This window comes from Dipodomys merriami, unplaced genomic scaffold, assembly GCF_024711535.1.
Source record: "Dipodomys merriami isolate MVZ:Mamm:240054 unplaced genomic scaffold, mDipMer1.0.p SCAF_7, whole genome shotgun sequence".
Lineage (NCBI taxonomy): Eukaryota > Metazoa > Chordata > Mammalia > Rodentia > Heteromyidae > Dipodomys > Dipodomys merriami.
The window spans coordinates 16,118,543-16,131,833 of NW_027206290.1; the positions used below are offsets into that span (position 1 = coordinate 16,118,543).

A 13,291-nucleotide genomic window follows, 5' to 3' on the forward strand; every position below is an offset into this window, starting at 1 on the left:
CCGAGTAATCGGGGCGGAGCCGTCGGCAGCCTGGGAGGAGGCGGGTCCCAGAGCATCTCCGGTGGAACCCTAGCAACGGGACCCTAGCAACGGGAGGCAGCTGCACATCCCAGCCCGGAGGACCGCGCCGACGAGTCCCAGGGAACTGGGAAGGCCCCGGGCGCCGGGCTCGCGGTGGCCAGGCCGGGGACCCCATGCCGAGGACGGACAGCGGCCCGCGAGGCCCCTGTGCCTGCCGCTGCCGCGCGCCCCGCCGCGCGCCCCTCCGATTCGGGGGTGCAGCGCGCGCCCCGCCGTCCCCGCAGCCGCCCCCGAGCCGGGAAGGACGACGTGGGGAGCCCGCCAGGAGCTGGGCAGTGGCGGCCGAGGAGGAGGAGGCGGCCTCGGCGGCGGCTGCGCCCTGGAGGAGGTGAGCGCACGGCCCCCCGCGCCCCGGGAAGCAGGGGGTGGGCGAGGGGAGGCCGGGACGGAGTCCTGGCGCTGGAGATCCGGACTTCTAGATGGGGAGACGGGAGCGGGGGGCAGGGATGCGAAGAGGAGGAGGAGGTGGAGGAGGAGGAGGACTGCGATGGGGAGCGTGGAAATAAGGTGTGGCGCCAGATTGTCCTGGAAAAGGTGTGGGGCGCCTTGGCTCTCACGCCCCGCACCCCAAGATCTTGGGACATGTTGGTGGAGGTGAGGTTGGCCCAGGGAGCCACGCCTAAGCTCTGCACCACAGGGCCGGCTGGTGAGATCTGCTTCCTCGGCCTCTTCTTTGGGGATCTGTCTGTGCGATGCGGACAGCAGGGGGGTTGGCCACGAGCCTTCCTTCCAGACCAGCTCAACCCTGCAGAGCCGCAGCCCCGACCCACTGGGTCGGAGGATGAGCTCCATCCAAAGCCAGTCTGCTCCCCTACGCTGGCCTGGAAAACTGCGCAGATGAGGCCTTCTCCATGTAGTCCCATGACAATCTGTCATGCGTGAGATTTCCGGGAGAAGAGAGGTTGTGCTGCTCCTTTTTCTTTCCTAGTCTCTTCCTTCTTTTTGCTGGTTATTTTGGAGATAGAATGTATGTATGTATGTATGTATGTATAGATAGATAGATAGATAGATAGATAGATAGATAGATAGATAGATAGATAGATAGATAGATAGATATAATAAGTGTGTCCTTGTCACAAAACATTAGCTTTGTCTTTTAGGAGAGGCCAGTAACTTACAAATGAAACTACAAAGCAGTTAGGGCTTCAGTCTCCAAGCTGTCCTGAACTAACTGGGAGTTTTATTTATTTATTTATTTTTGGCTGGTCGTGGGGCCTTAACTCTGGGCCTGGGAGCTGTCCCTCAACTCTTCAGCTCAAGGCTAGTGCTCTACCACTTGAGCCACAGCACCATTTCCACATTTTTCTGCTTATGTGGTGCTGAGGAATTGAACCCAGGGCCTCATGCATGCAAGGCAAGCAGTCTACCATTGAGCCACCTTCCCAGCCCGATTATTTTTTTGGGGGGGGGTCTGGTCGTGGGACTTGAACTCTGGGCCTGGGCGCTGTGCCTCAGCTCTTCAGCTCAAAACTAGCGCTCTACCACTTGAGCCACAGTGCCACTTCCGGCTTTTTTCTTTTTGCTTATGTGGTGCTGAGGAATCGAACCCAGGGCCTCAGGCATGCAAGGCAAGCGCTCTACCACTGAGCCATCTTCCCAGCCCCTCGATTTTTTTTTTAATTGCTTCCTTTCTCTAGGCCTCAGTCCCTAGGTATAAAATTGGGAATTGGATTAAAAAATACTAAGTATATACTTATTAGATTTGTATTCAGGATTCCACTATATTGGTGAACTAGGAGACAGTCTATGAAAATAAATTTTTTTTGGCAGTCTTTGAGTTTGAATTCAGGGTCCAGTGCTTGCTGATCTAGTGCTCTACCACTTGGCCCACACCTCAGCCCTGCTTTTTGCTGGCTATTTTGGAGATGGAGCCTTGAGAACTTTTCTGCCTGAGCTGGCCTTGAACCATGATCCCTCCAGCCTTGGCTTTCGGATCACACCAGATTTCTGGTGTGATCCATGGGGCAACCGGCTTAAAACTTAATTGTTTTAATTCCTTATGCTATTCACAGAGTCAAAGACAGTCAAATAACAGTTCTTAAAGGAATCAGATTTCTATTAAGGAAGTCATTAAAAATTATTGCTTTTAAGGAGAAATGAAACAAGAAGTATCTATTCTTTGATATTTTCATTTTCTATTTTTTTTCTTTTTTGTCGGTGGTGGGGCTTGAACTCTGTGCCTGGGCGCTGTCCCTGAATTCTTCAGCTCTACCACTTGAGCCACAGCGCCACTTCCCACTTCCAGTTTTCTGGTGGTTAATTGGCGATAAGAATCTCAGGGAGGGGCTGGGAAGGTGGCTCAGTGGTAGAGCTCTTGCCTTGCATGCCTGAGGCCCTGGGTTTGATTCCTCAGCACCACATAAGCAAAAAGAAAAAAGTGGAAGTGGTGCTATGGCTCAAGTAGTAGAGCTCTAGCCTTGAGCTGAAAAGTTGAGGGACAGCACCCAGGCCCAGAGTTCAGGCCCCATGACCGGACCCCCCCTCCCCCCCCAAAAAAAAGAATCTCAGGGACTTTCCTGCCCCTGGTTGGCTTTGAACATCGAATCTCAGATCTCAGACTCCAGAGTGGATTACACGCATGAGCCTCTGGCCTCCAGCAGTTTCTAGCTTTAATTGTTTTGTTTTGTTTTTAATCTGGAAAGAAACAAAATGCAACATGGATCAAAACTCCTTGTCATAAGCCTCCTGCCTTAGCTTCCACAGTGAGATTACATTTCACTCTGTGGGGGGGGGGGCAGGAGAAGGGGGGTGTTCCTGAACCACAGAGCCTCACACATTCTTGGCAAGTATTCTATCACTGAGCTGCATCCGATCCCTGTAGGTTAATTGTGAAAATAGATAGCAAATGTTCACTGTTTCCTAAGGAGTTATCCATCTGACAAACTACTTCTACATTTATCTTGAATTGATTTTGAAATTTCATGTTTGCAAATGAAGTAGTTTCAGAAACTTCACTGAAGTTATTTTATTCTGATCTTTATTTAAAAATCAGTTCTCAGCCAGGTATCAGTAGCTCATGCTACTCAGGAGACTGAGTTCAAAGCCAACCAAAGCAGGAGATTAACGACTAAAAAGCTGGAAGTGTTGCTGTGGCTCAAGTGGTAGAGTGCTAGCCTTGAGCACAAAATCTCAGGGACAGCACCCAGGCCCCAAGTTCAAGCCTCAGTTCCAATAGAAATACACATAAACATACACAGACATACATGCACACACACATACACACTCAGTTCTTCAGGAACAGGTAGAGAACAGTTTCAAAACGTAACTGTAGCAGCTACAGTATCCCAGATTTAATGAGGAAGTGGTGTTTGGGGCATAAGTTGTGGGTTTTTTTGTAAAAAAATATGAATTATTTAGAAAATATATGAAAGCATCTCTGCATAATCCAAATTCAATCTGTGGTATTTATTGAGCCTTGATGGGAGAACACTAAAACTGATGTAAAACTGCTCTCAAGAAGTTTAGAATCCGCAGTCCTAGCTGAACCTTATAAATCAAATAAAAACAGAATTATAAGCAAATCAAAGCAAAACAAAATTATTTGTGACCATTTGGATTAAAAAATACTCTGGTGTCCAAATGAACATACATATGAAAATGTTACATTGTTAGATTCCTGACTTTTTAAGGATATGCTTTCTGATTTGAAATGGCAAATGCCTTGCGGGTCAGCAGAGAAATGGATGACCTGTTGAAAACAAAAGGAAGAGTACCAGAATGGAACCACAGACTCTATCCAAAAGCCATCAGCTTCATATTCAGTTTAATAAAGATGGGGGAGCTGCACATTTCAAAGGAGAATCTGGGACACTCTTCAAAGAACAAAGACCGCAAGGAAGCCAGCCGGCACAGGGCCCAGAATACAAGGTTCAGACACTCACAGCATTTTCTCCATTGGGTGGTGTGCTCACCCACTCCCCCATCCAACCTTATATATGAGCTCAGAGAAAGTGGAGTCAATGCAAGAAATGCAAGCATGGATGAATGACCTAGTGCACAAACAGAAATGATCCCATGTCTTACCATGCTTTTTGTCTCCATTGCATCTTTTAGTTCCATCAATCTTGACTTTGAAATCTCCAATATTGGTATGAAAATGCACAGCCTTATAATTTCAACAAGAAGCAACTTTATGAATTGCATCTATCACCTAAGGAGGGGAAATATTCTTAGTAAAAAGTAAAATTACATTCTGAAGATGGGCTGGGGGCTCACACCTATAACTGTGGCTACTCAGAAGGCTGAGATCTGAGGATCATGGTTCAAAACCAGCCCGAGCAGACAAATGAGAAACTCTTATTTCCAATTAGCCAGAAAAAGTTATAAATAGTGGTATAACTCAAGTGGTAGAGTCCCAGCCTTCAGTGCAAAAGCCACCGAAGAGCACAAGGCTCTGAATTCAAGCCCCAGAACCCACATCAAAAGAAATAATAAATAAATAGCAAAAGAAAAGGAGAGGAAAGAAAAGGGAATATAACCAGAACTGAGGCTGAAGACTATGATAAGCTATATAAGCCTCCTTAAAGATTTTGACCTGCCTTCTCAGAACGGTAACAGCCTCAGGCTCTACTTGCTCAATCTTTCTTCCAAACATCCTTGGAAGATATTATTAAAAGAATTTTTTTTTGGTCAATTGTGGGGCTTGAACTCTGGGCCTGGGCACTGTCCCTCAGCTCTTCAGCTCAAGGCAAGTGCTCTATCACTTGAGCCACAGGACCATTTTGTTTTCTGCTGGTTTATTGGAAATAAGAGTCTCACAGACCTTCCTGTCTGGGCTGGCTTTGAACTGCAGTCCTCAGATCTCAGCCTCCTGAGTAGCTAGGATTGCAGGCGTGAGCCAGCAGTGCCTGGCTAAAAGAGTTTTTATGTGTCTCACTGTCACCCTCTTGTCTCTGCTGGCCCTTCCCTTTACTCTTTCCTCCAGTGCAGTTACCACAGGGGTCAGGCAAAACTGGATGTCAAAGATGATCAAGAAATAATGCTCAATCATTGGAAATAAAACCAAGCTGAAACCGGGTGCTGGTGGCTCACACCTATAATCCTAGCTACTTAGGAGGCTGAGATCTGAGAATTAGGGTTCAAAATCAGCCAGGGCAGGAAAGCCAGCAATACTCTTATCTCCAGTTAACCACCAGAAAACCAGAAGTGGAGCAGTGGCTCAAAGTGGTAGAACTCTAGCCTTGAGCAAAAGAGTTCAGGGAACATGCCCAGACCCTGAGTTCAAGCCCCATGACTGTTCAAAAAAAAAAAAAATCAAGCTGAATTTAGGGCCCTGCTGTTGCCCTGATTAGTCCTGACCTACATATACTTCAGCAAAAGAAAACTGGAAGCAATCAGGCCGTAGGTGAAGAGATGGTTGAAATTATGGCCAGTGGCTCAGTGCTCCAGATTGAGGTTCAGAGCTCTGATTCCAGGTCAGGTGAAAAAGGTGACACAAGGGCAGGCCGTGTGAGACAGACGGAGAGGCAACAAGGGCAGCTCAGTGTCTCACCACCGGGGACTTACCAAGTGATCAGAAGGAAGATGCAGATGCCTCAGGCCTGTGCAAACCTGGCAGGTAGCATCAATAACTGAAGTAGGTCAGGTGTGAGAACATAGGGAATAAACTAGGTATGGTGACACAGGCCTGGTACCAGCACTCAAGAGGCTCAGGCAAGGAGGAAGGAAGGCAGGCAGGCAGGGAGGGAGGGAGGGAGGGAGGGAGAATGAGAGAGAGGGAGAAAGGAAGGAAAGGAGGGAGGGAAGGAGGAGGGAGGGAGGAAGGAAGGGAAAGAGGGAGAGAGAAGTGAAGGAAGGGAGGGAGGGAAGGATTTAGGGCCAAACCAAATCTAAGGGAGGCCAGGTATATGTCAGATCCCACCAGCAGGGGGCGCACATATAGGCCGTTCTCATTGTCCCAGCATGAGGTGTGGCACTGAGAATTAGCCTGTCACCCAAGGAGAGGCTCCAGGTTGAAGTTTCCTAAGCAGCTCACTTATACTACATTCACTCATCATGGCCTGTCCAGAGGAGGAAGCATGGCTGCTTTGATTTCCCAGGCCCTGAATTCAAGCCCATGACCCACAAAAACAAACAAAAAGGACTGGAAGGATCATGGTCCAAGGCCAGTCTGGACAGAAAAATTTGCAAAATCCTTTCTCAACCAAGATCTAGCCTGGCCTACACCTGTCATTTCAGTGATTACAAAACATCTGAATTATACGTGTGGGTGGGATGGGAGGAGGGTAAAACTGGAAGAGAGCAAGGGAAGAGGTGATATTGTCTAAAAAGAAATGTACTTTTTACTTGACTTATGCAACTGAAATACTGTAAATATTGTTATAATAACAATAAAAACTTTTAAAAAGCATAAAATAGGCAGGTGTGGCCAACTTGACAGCCTGTCTCAAAAGTAACCATCTGGTGATTCTTGCCTATAACCTTGGCTACTCAGAAGGCTAAGATCTGGAGGATAGTGTTTTGAGGCAGAAAAGTCTGGGCAGAAAAGTCCAAGACACCTCATTTTCATAATAACTAGTAAAATACAGTGCTAGGGGCTTGACTCAAGTGGTAGAGTGCCAGCCTAGCAAGCTCAAAGTCCTGAACTGCCAAGAACAAAATAGAATACCAGAGCAGAAAAAGGACTGGAATAATGTAGCTCAGTAGTAACAAGCTTGAGATTTTTGAACTCTAATCATAATACCACCTGTTGCTAACCACAACCAGGGACAGCACAGTGGGATGGAATACCAGGCCAATGAAATGAGAAAGAGGGGCTGGGAAGGTGGCTCAGTGGTAGAGTGCTTGCCTTGCATGCATGAGGCCCTGGGTTCAATTCCTCGGCACCACATACACAGAAAAAGCTGGAAGTGGTGCTGTGGCTTAAGTGGTAGAGTGTTAGCCTTGAGCAAAAGAAGCTCAGGGTCAGTGCCCAGGGCCTAAGTTCAAGACCAAAAACTGGCAAAAAGAAAAAAAAAGAAATGAGAGAGAGAGAGAGAGAGAGAGAGAGAGAGAGAGAGAGAGAGAGAGAGAGAGAGAGAGAGAGAGAGAGAGAGAGAGAGGGAAAGGGGGCTCCAGGGGATCCCCAGCTCTCCAGCTTCTGAACTCCAAGTTCTCATTAGCAAGCGTATTTATTTAGTTTACTACAGGGTAGATGACAACAGGTATGTGCAGAAAATAAGGTATCAATCTACCTGTGGTTACAGCCATCAACATGAGGTATCGTTTGTACACATAGTGATAACTGACTTCCTTATGGTTAGGGAGCAGAGGGAAGTGATACACGTTTAACTGTAACACAGACATTCACCTTATTTCCAAGGTCTCAAGCCTTTAGTGTCCAAACAGCCCAGACTTAAACACCCATAGGGTGGTAGTTTACACATTTGTCTTGCCTTGACTGTTTGACCTTCCCAAGGTCCAGCTCTCAGACTGCTGAGTGGTGATGAGGTGGCATGCCAACCTCTTAACCCTTTCCTGGTGTCACAGCTCAGCCTCAGAGTTCCCTACACCACCAAACACACACACACACAAAGTACAAGTTCTTGAAAAATTGCCTTCTAATTATTTCGTGGCTGCATGTGAAGCATCAGCTTTTCAGCGTGGGCTGGCTTTGAACCACAACCGTCAGATCTCAGCCTCCTGAGTAGCTAGGATTACAAGCAGGAGCCACTGGTACCCAGCTTGCAATAATTTTCTGTGTACCACAGCTGTGATTTAGAGTAAACCTAAGGTCTTCTGTGCCTGTCATGTCACTTATTGATGTAGTTGAAGTATTTTATTTTAATTTAAAGGAATTATTCTAGTGGTCAATGTTGGATGTGTTTGTCTTTGTACCATAATGGGAAGAACTGGGCTGGGCTTGGGGAATTCTTCCACCCAGGAAGGACTGCAGAGGCTTGCTGGTCTTTGTCTAAAATTGCCAGATGTTTCACACTGCGCTCAGCTTAGTATTCAGCCTTTTTATATGCTAAAGTGAAAAGGAAAACAAGAGCGAAATGCAATGTGAAAATTTTCTCATTAATGACTTTTCTTGATTGTGTTGTTTTCTGAAGCAATATGTTAATATTTTTGAACCCTTGCTAGCTGGAAGAAAGGAGAAACACAGCTGTTTAAAATGCTAAGAGATAAAACATGGTAGAGGGATTTGTCTGTTGCCTGTTTTGCCTTGGCTCTGGGAGGATTTTATTTTATGTTATTTTTTGGTGGTGGTGGTGGGACTGAGGCCTCATATATTTGGGCAGGGCGCTCTACCACTAAAGCCACGCTTCTGCCCGTGCCCTTTTGTGGGTCATTTTGCAGATAGGGTCTTGCTTTGTGCCCAAGCAAAACTGGACAGTGATCCTCCTAGTTGTGCTTCCCTTTGTCACTGGGATGACAGGCAGTTGCCATTGTGCCTAACTGTTGGTTGACATGGAGTCTTTGGACTCCATTGTACTCCTACGCGGTCCTCAAACCCTCCCCCATGCTCCCCTCCCAAGTAATCAGGATTACAGGCTTCATTCATGGTGTCTGACCTGGGAATGCCTATTTTGATAAGCCATCTTGGTTATGCAGATATGAGCCTCAAATAGCCATGGGGGTAGTTCCTGACACTGGTTAAGAAAAATCACTGCAAGTGCTAGGATATAGTTCAGTGGCAAAGCACTTGCTTAGCAAGTGCAGCGTCCTGGGTTTGATCCCTTGTACCTAGAAAAGAACACACACACACACATGCACGCACACACACACACACCACTGCAGCTGGGCATGGGTGGTTCACGTCTGTAATCCTAGCTACCCAGGAGTCTGAGATCTGAGGATGGACATTCAAAATCAGATCTGGATGGGAAAGTTTGTGAGTCTTATCTTCAACTAACCAGCCCAAAAGCCCAATGTGGAGTTATGGCTCAAGTGGTAGAGTTGCCAGCCTCGAGCTGGCTGCTCAAAGACCATGTCCAGATCCCGAGTTCAAACCCCAGGAACAGCACACACACACACACACACACACACACACACACACACACACAGAGAGAGAGAGAGAGAGAGAGAGAGAGAGAGAGAGAGAGAGAGAGAGAGAGAGAGAGAGAGAGAGAGAGAGAGAGAGAGAGAATTACTACAGAGGAATATGGTCTTTTAATTAATTTGCATGTATGAACATAGAATAATGGAACCTGTTAAAATTATTTTAAGAATGGAAAGTGGGATGGGTTGAGTCATAGAGGAATGGGGGGTTGGTCAGAATACAATGTATACATGTGTGGAAATGGTACAATGAAACCTCCTCTCTTGTAGAAGAATGTATGCTAACACATCCACAGAAAAGACTGAAAGAAAGTCACTGAAGTACTTAAGATTTTAAGAGGTCCAGGCACCTGTGGCTCATACCTGTAATCCTAGGTACTCAGGAGGCTGAGATCTGAGGATCGCCATTCAAAGCCAGTGTAGGCAGAAAAGTCCGTGAGGCTCTTATTTCCAATAAACTAAGCTGGAAGTGGTGCTGTGGCTCAAGTGGTAGAGTGTTAACCTTGAGCACAAAGGCTCATGGACAGCGCCTAGTTCCTGAGTTGAAGCCCCATGATTAGCAAAAATAAAATAAAATAATATTATAAGGGGTGAAATAATCTGCTTACTAGTGATGCAAGCTGACCTGGGAAGAATGGTCATTGTTCTTCCAATGGTTCACCAGAATATCAGCAATGCTTGAGTATGTGTGTGTGTGTGTGTGTGTGTGTGTGTGTGTGTGTGTGTGTGTGTGTGTGTGTAAGTAAGAGAGAGAAGACAAATATGGCAAAATAATTGATTTATCAAGTGCAGGGTTTACAAGACTGTACTATTTTTTCAACTGTTCTACATTTTGAAACGTGTGTGTGTGTGTGTGTGCGCGCATGCTTGCACGTGCGCACGTGCATACTTGCGCATGCGCTGCTTGTGGGTCTTGATCTCAGGGCCTGGCTCAGGGCCTGGGCACTGTCCCTTTAGCTTTTCCATCCAAAGCTGGTGTTCTATCACTTGAACTACAGCTCTACCTCCAGCTGCTTCTGCTTCTTCTTCTTCTTCTTCTTCTTCTTCTTCTTCTTCTTCTTCTTCTTCTTCTTCTTCTTCTTCTTCTTCTTCTTTCTTCCTTCTCCTTCTTCTCCTTCTCCTTTTCTCCTTCTCCTTCTCCTTTTCTCCTTCTCCTTCTCCTTTTCTCCTTCTTCTTCTCCCCTTCTCCTTCTCCTTCTCCTTCTCCTTCTCCTTCTCCTTCTCCTTCTCCTTCTCCTTCTTCTCCTTCTCCTTCTCCTTCTCCTTCTTCTTCTTTCTTCTTCTTCTTCTTCTTCTTCTTCTTCTTCTTCTTCTTCTTCTTCTTCTTCTTCTTCTTCTTCTTCTTCTTCTTCTTCTTCTTCTTCTTCTTCTTCTTCTTCTTCTTCTTCTTCTTCTTCTTCTTCTTCTTCTTTTTGGTGGCTTGTGGGGCTTGAACTCTGGGCCTGGGCACTGTCTATCAGCTCTTCAGCTCAAGGCGAGTGCTCTACCACTGGAGCCAGAGCACCACTTCCAGCTTTTTCTGCTTATGTGGTGCTGAGGAATCGAACCCAGGGCCTCATGCATGCAAGACAAGCACTTTACCACTGAGCCACCTTCCTAGCCCTCCAGCTTCTTTTATGGTAGTTCATTGGAGATAAGAGTCTCATGGACTTTCCTGCCTGGTCTGGCTTTGAACCATGATCCTATGATCTCGGCTCCTGAGTAGCTAGGATTACAGGCACGAGCCATAGATGCTTGGTTTCAGTATTGTTCCTGGGTCCAGAGATTCATTTCTTGTTCGTATTAGCAGTCTGTTCAATTTTAAAGACAACTCAACAGTGATGTTGCAAGCAGGGAGAATTATTCCTGTAATTCTCACACGTCTTTCCATTCTATTCCAACCCCTTGTGGAAATTTACATACTGCATTTCTCGTAGGATTTCCCCTCCCCCAGATCAGATGTACATAAATTGTGGGTGTTGAAAGGAGAGAGGGGGGATGTGTAAGTAAATTACCACCAGCTGTCTGGAAGCTTGGTCATAATTTCTTGAGGTTTTTGTTACAGCTGACAGACAAGCCTTTCCATCAAAGGAGGCGGATCTGAATATGCACGTGTCAGTGTACATACATACAAGCACACATACGGGCATGTGCACACACACTCTGAACGACATGAGATGAAGGTTGGGAGATAAAGGGAGGAAATGTACACTTTTCTGGTGCTCAACAACTTCCTTTTCAGAGATTTGGTCTCATATGATGTCCCAGGAAGCTGAGAAATGGAAAATCTGGGTCACTAGCTTACCCTAGAGAGTAGTTGGGAACGGATCTGAAATTAAAAGTTATAACTATAAAAGTTATAACTAGTGGCTCACACCTGTAATCTTAGGTACTCAGGAGGCTGGGATCTGAGGAACAAGTTTCAAAAGACCAGCCTGGTATTGCTGTTCATACAGTGAGACCTGGGAATGCAGTACTGGTAGGCAGAAAGTGGACCACACCGTGCATGTATGGCCAAGGTTTATTAGAACATCATATGCTTGTGTGCAACATACAGGCAAAGAAAGTGGATCTGCAGTGATGGGGCAGTCACAGGACAGTCATGGGACAGAAAGTTAACCTTAAACAATTTTTGGGGAATGCAGACAATGAGAGTTAACAACCTTTAATCAGTGAGCAGGAAGAATTGTCAACAAAAGGGAAGCAGATCCATGTGATCAAAAATAATAAAGAGACAGCAAGGTGCAGGTGGACTCCATTAAAAAACACGAAAGGAAGCTTGAGGCGTTGTTCTATGGAATTAATTGGAGGAGCATAAAGGGCATTTTCCCCATGTCCTCCACCAAGGTCGCGGCCGGGCATCCAGACCCTTGTCCAGATAGGGAAAGAGCTTCCTCTTTTCTGGCCTGGAGGTTACAGCTGGATACCCCAACTGTTGTCAGATTGATGGAGGAGCGTCTCCTCGATTGTCAGCATATACATCTTCACACAGCACAGGTATCCTCAGGTGGAGTCACGCGAGTCTGTGTCTCTGACAGCCTGGGCAGGAAAGTCCAACAGACTCTTATCTCCAACTGATCACCAAAAAACGCTGGAAATAGAGCTCTGGCTAAACTCATAGAGCACCAGTCTTGAGCAAAAAAGCCAAACAAGAGCATGAGGCCCCGAGTTCAAGCTTGAGTACTGACACCGGCCCCCACTCATCTACCCCCATACACACTCACACATACACACTCATTCCCAAGTACTAGTAGAGTCAAGGTTGGAATCCTGGTGTCATGCAAACATGAATGAAAAGATGTCTGTGGTGCAAGAATATTTAAGATGTGCTCAACAATGAATTAAACACTTTTCATATGTGATCTTATTTATTCTCACAATGGTGCTGTCTGGTATTTATGGTCATTGACAGGGTTTAAGTGACTTACCAGAGCTAGAAATAGAGCTGGAAATGTCTTTCTTCCTTTTTCCTTTCCTTTTTAAAATTTGTTGGGGCTTGAACTCAGGGACTGGGCACTGTCCCTTAGCTTTGTCACCTAAGACTGGTGCTTTACCATTTGAGCCACACCTCCATTTCTAGCATGTTGGTGACTAATTGGAGATAAGAGTCTCATGGGCTTTCTAGCCTAGCTATCTTTGAACCATGATCTGCAGATATCAGCCACCAGAGTAGCAAGGATTACAAGTGTGAAGCACTATGCTTAGCTGTAAAACTTCTTAAAGATAAGGAAGGAAAAAAACATATGAAAATCAACAAACTTAGAAATGATTATCTGTGGGTATTAAGAATAATTCCAGGGCTAGAAATGTGTCTTAGTGGTAGAGTGTTTGCCTAGCATGCATGAAGCCCTAGGTTTGATTCCTTAGTACCACATAAACAGAAAAAGCCAGAAATAGCACTGTAGCTCAAGTGGTAGAGTGCTAGCCTTGAGCAAAAGAAAGTCACAAACAGTGCCCAAGCCCTGAGTTCAAGCCCCAGAACTGGCAGGGAAAAAAAAAAAAGAATTCGGTTTTCTGTAAACCTCTCTGTACTTTTTCAACGGTCTTACAATAAATGTGTTATGAAATGTGTCAATTCAGAATTAAATGAACCTATTTTCTAGCCTACATCTGAATCCCCACAGTTCACCTTGTTAGAGCTACTGCTTTAAGGAATGCACGTCTGACTGTAGACAGAGTTCCTCTTCAACGCCCAGTAGCCTGTAATTTGACTGGAGACATGACTAAATTTAGCATCAGCTTTGGTATG

At 45.9% G+C, this 13,291-nt stretch overlaps 1 protein-coding gene across 1 annotated transcript in view; it reads left to right on the forward strand.

Annotated features, from left to right (window-relative positions):
- The first annotated feature begins 144 nt into the window (after positions 1 to 144).
- LOC138817153 (myomegalin-like) overlaps positions 145 to 13,291 on the forward strand; it is a 54,760-nt gene continuing 41,613 nt past the window's right edge. Inside the window, exon 1 of the mRNA XM_070007535.1 lies at positions 145 to 409. Within this exon, the coding sequence (XP_069863636.1) occupies positions 195 to 409 (215 nt within the window). The 5' untranslated portion in view covers positions 145 to 194. The remainder of the gene's footprint in view (positions 410 to 13,291) is intronic.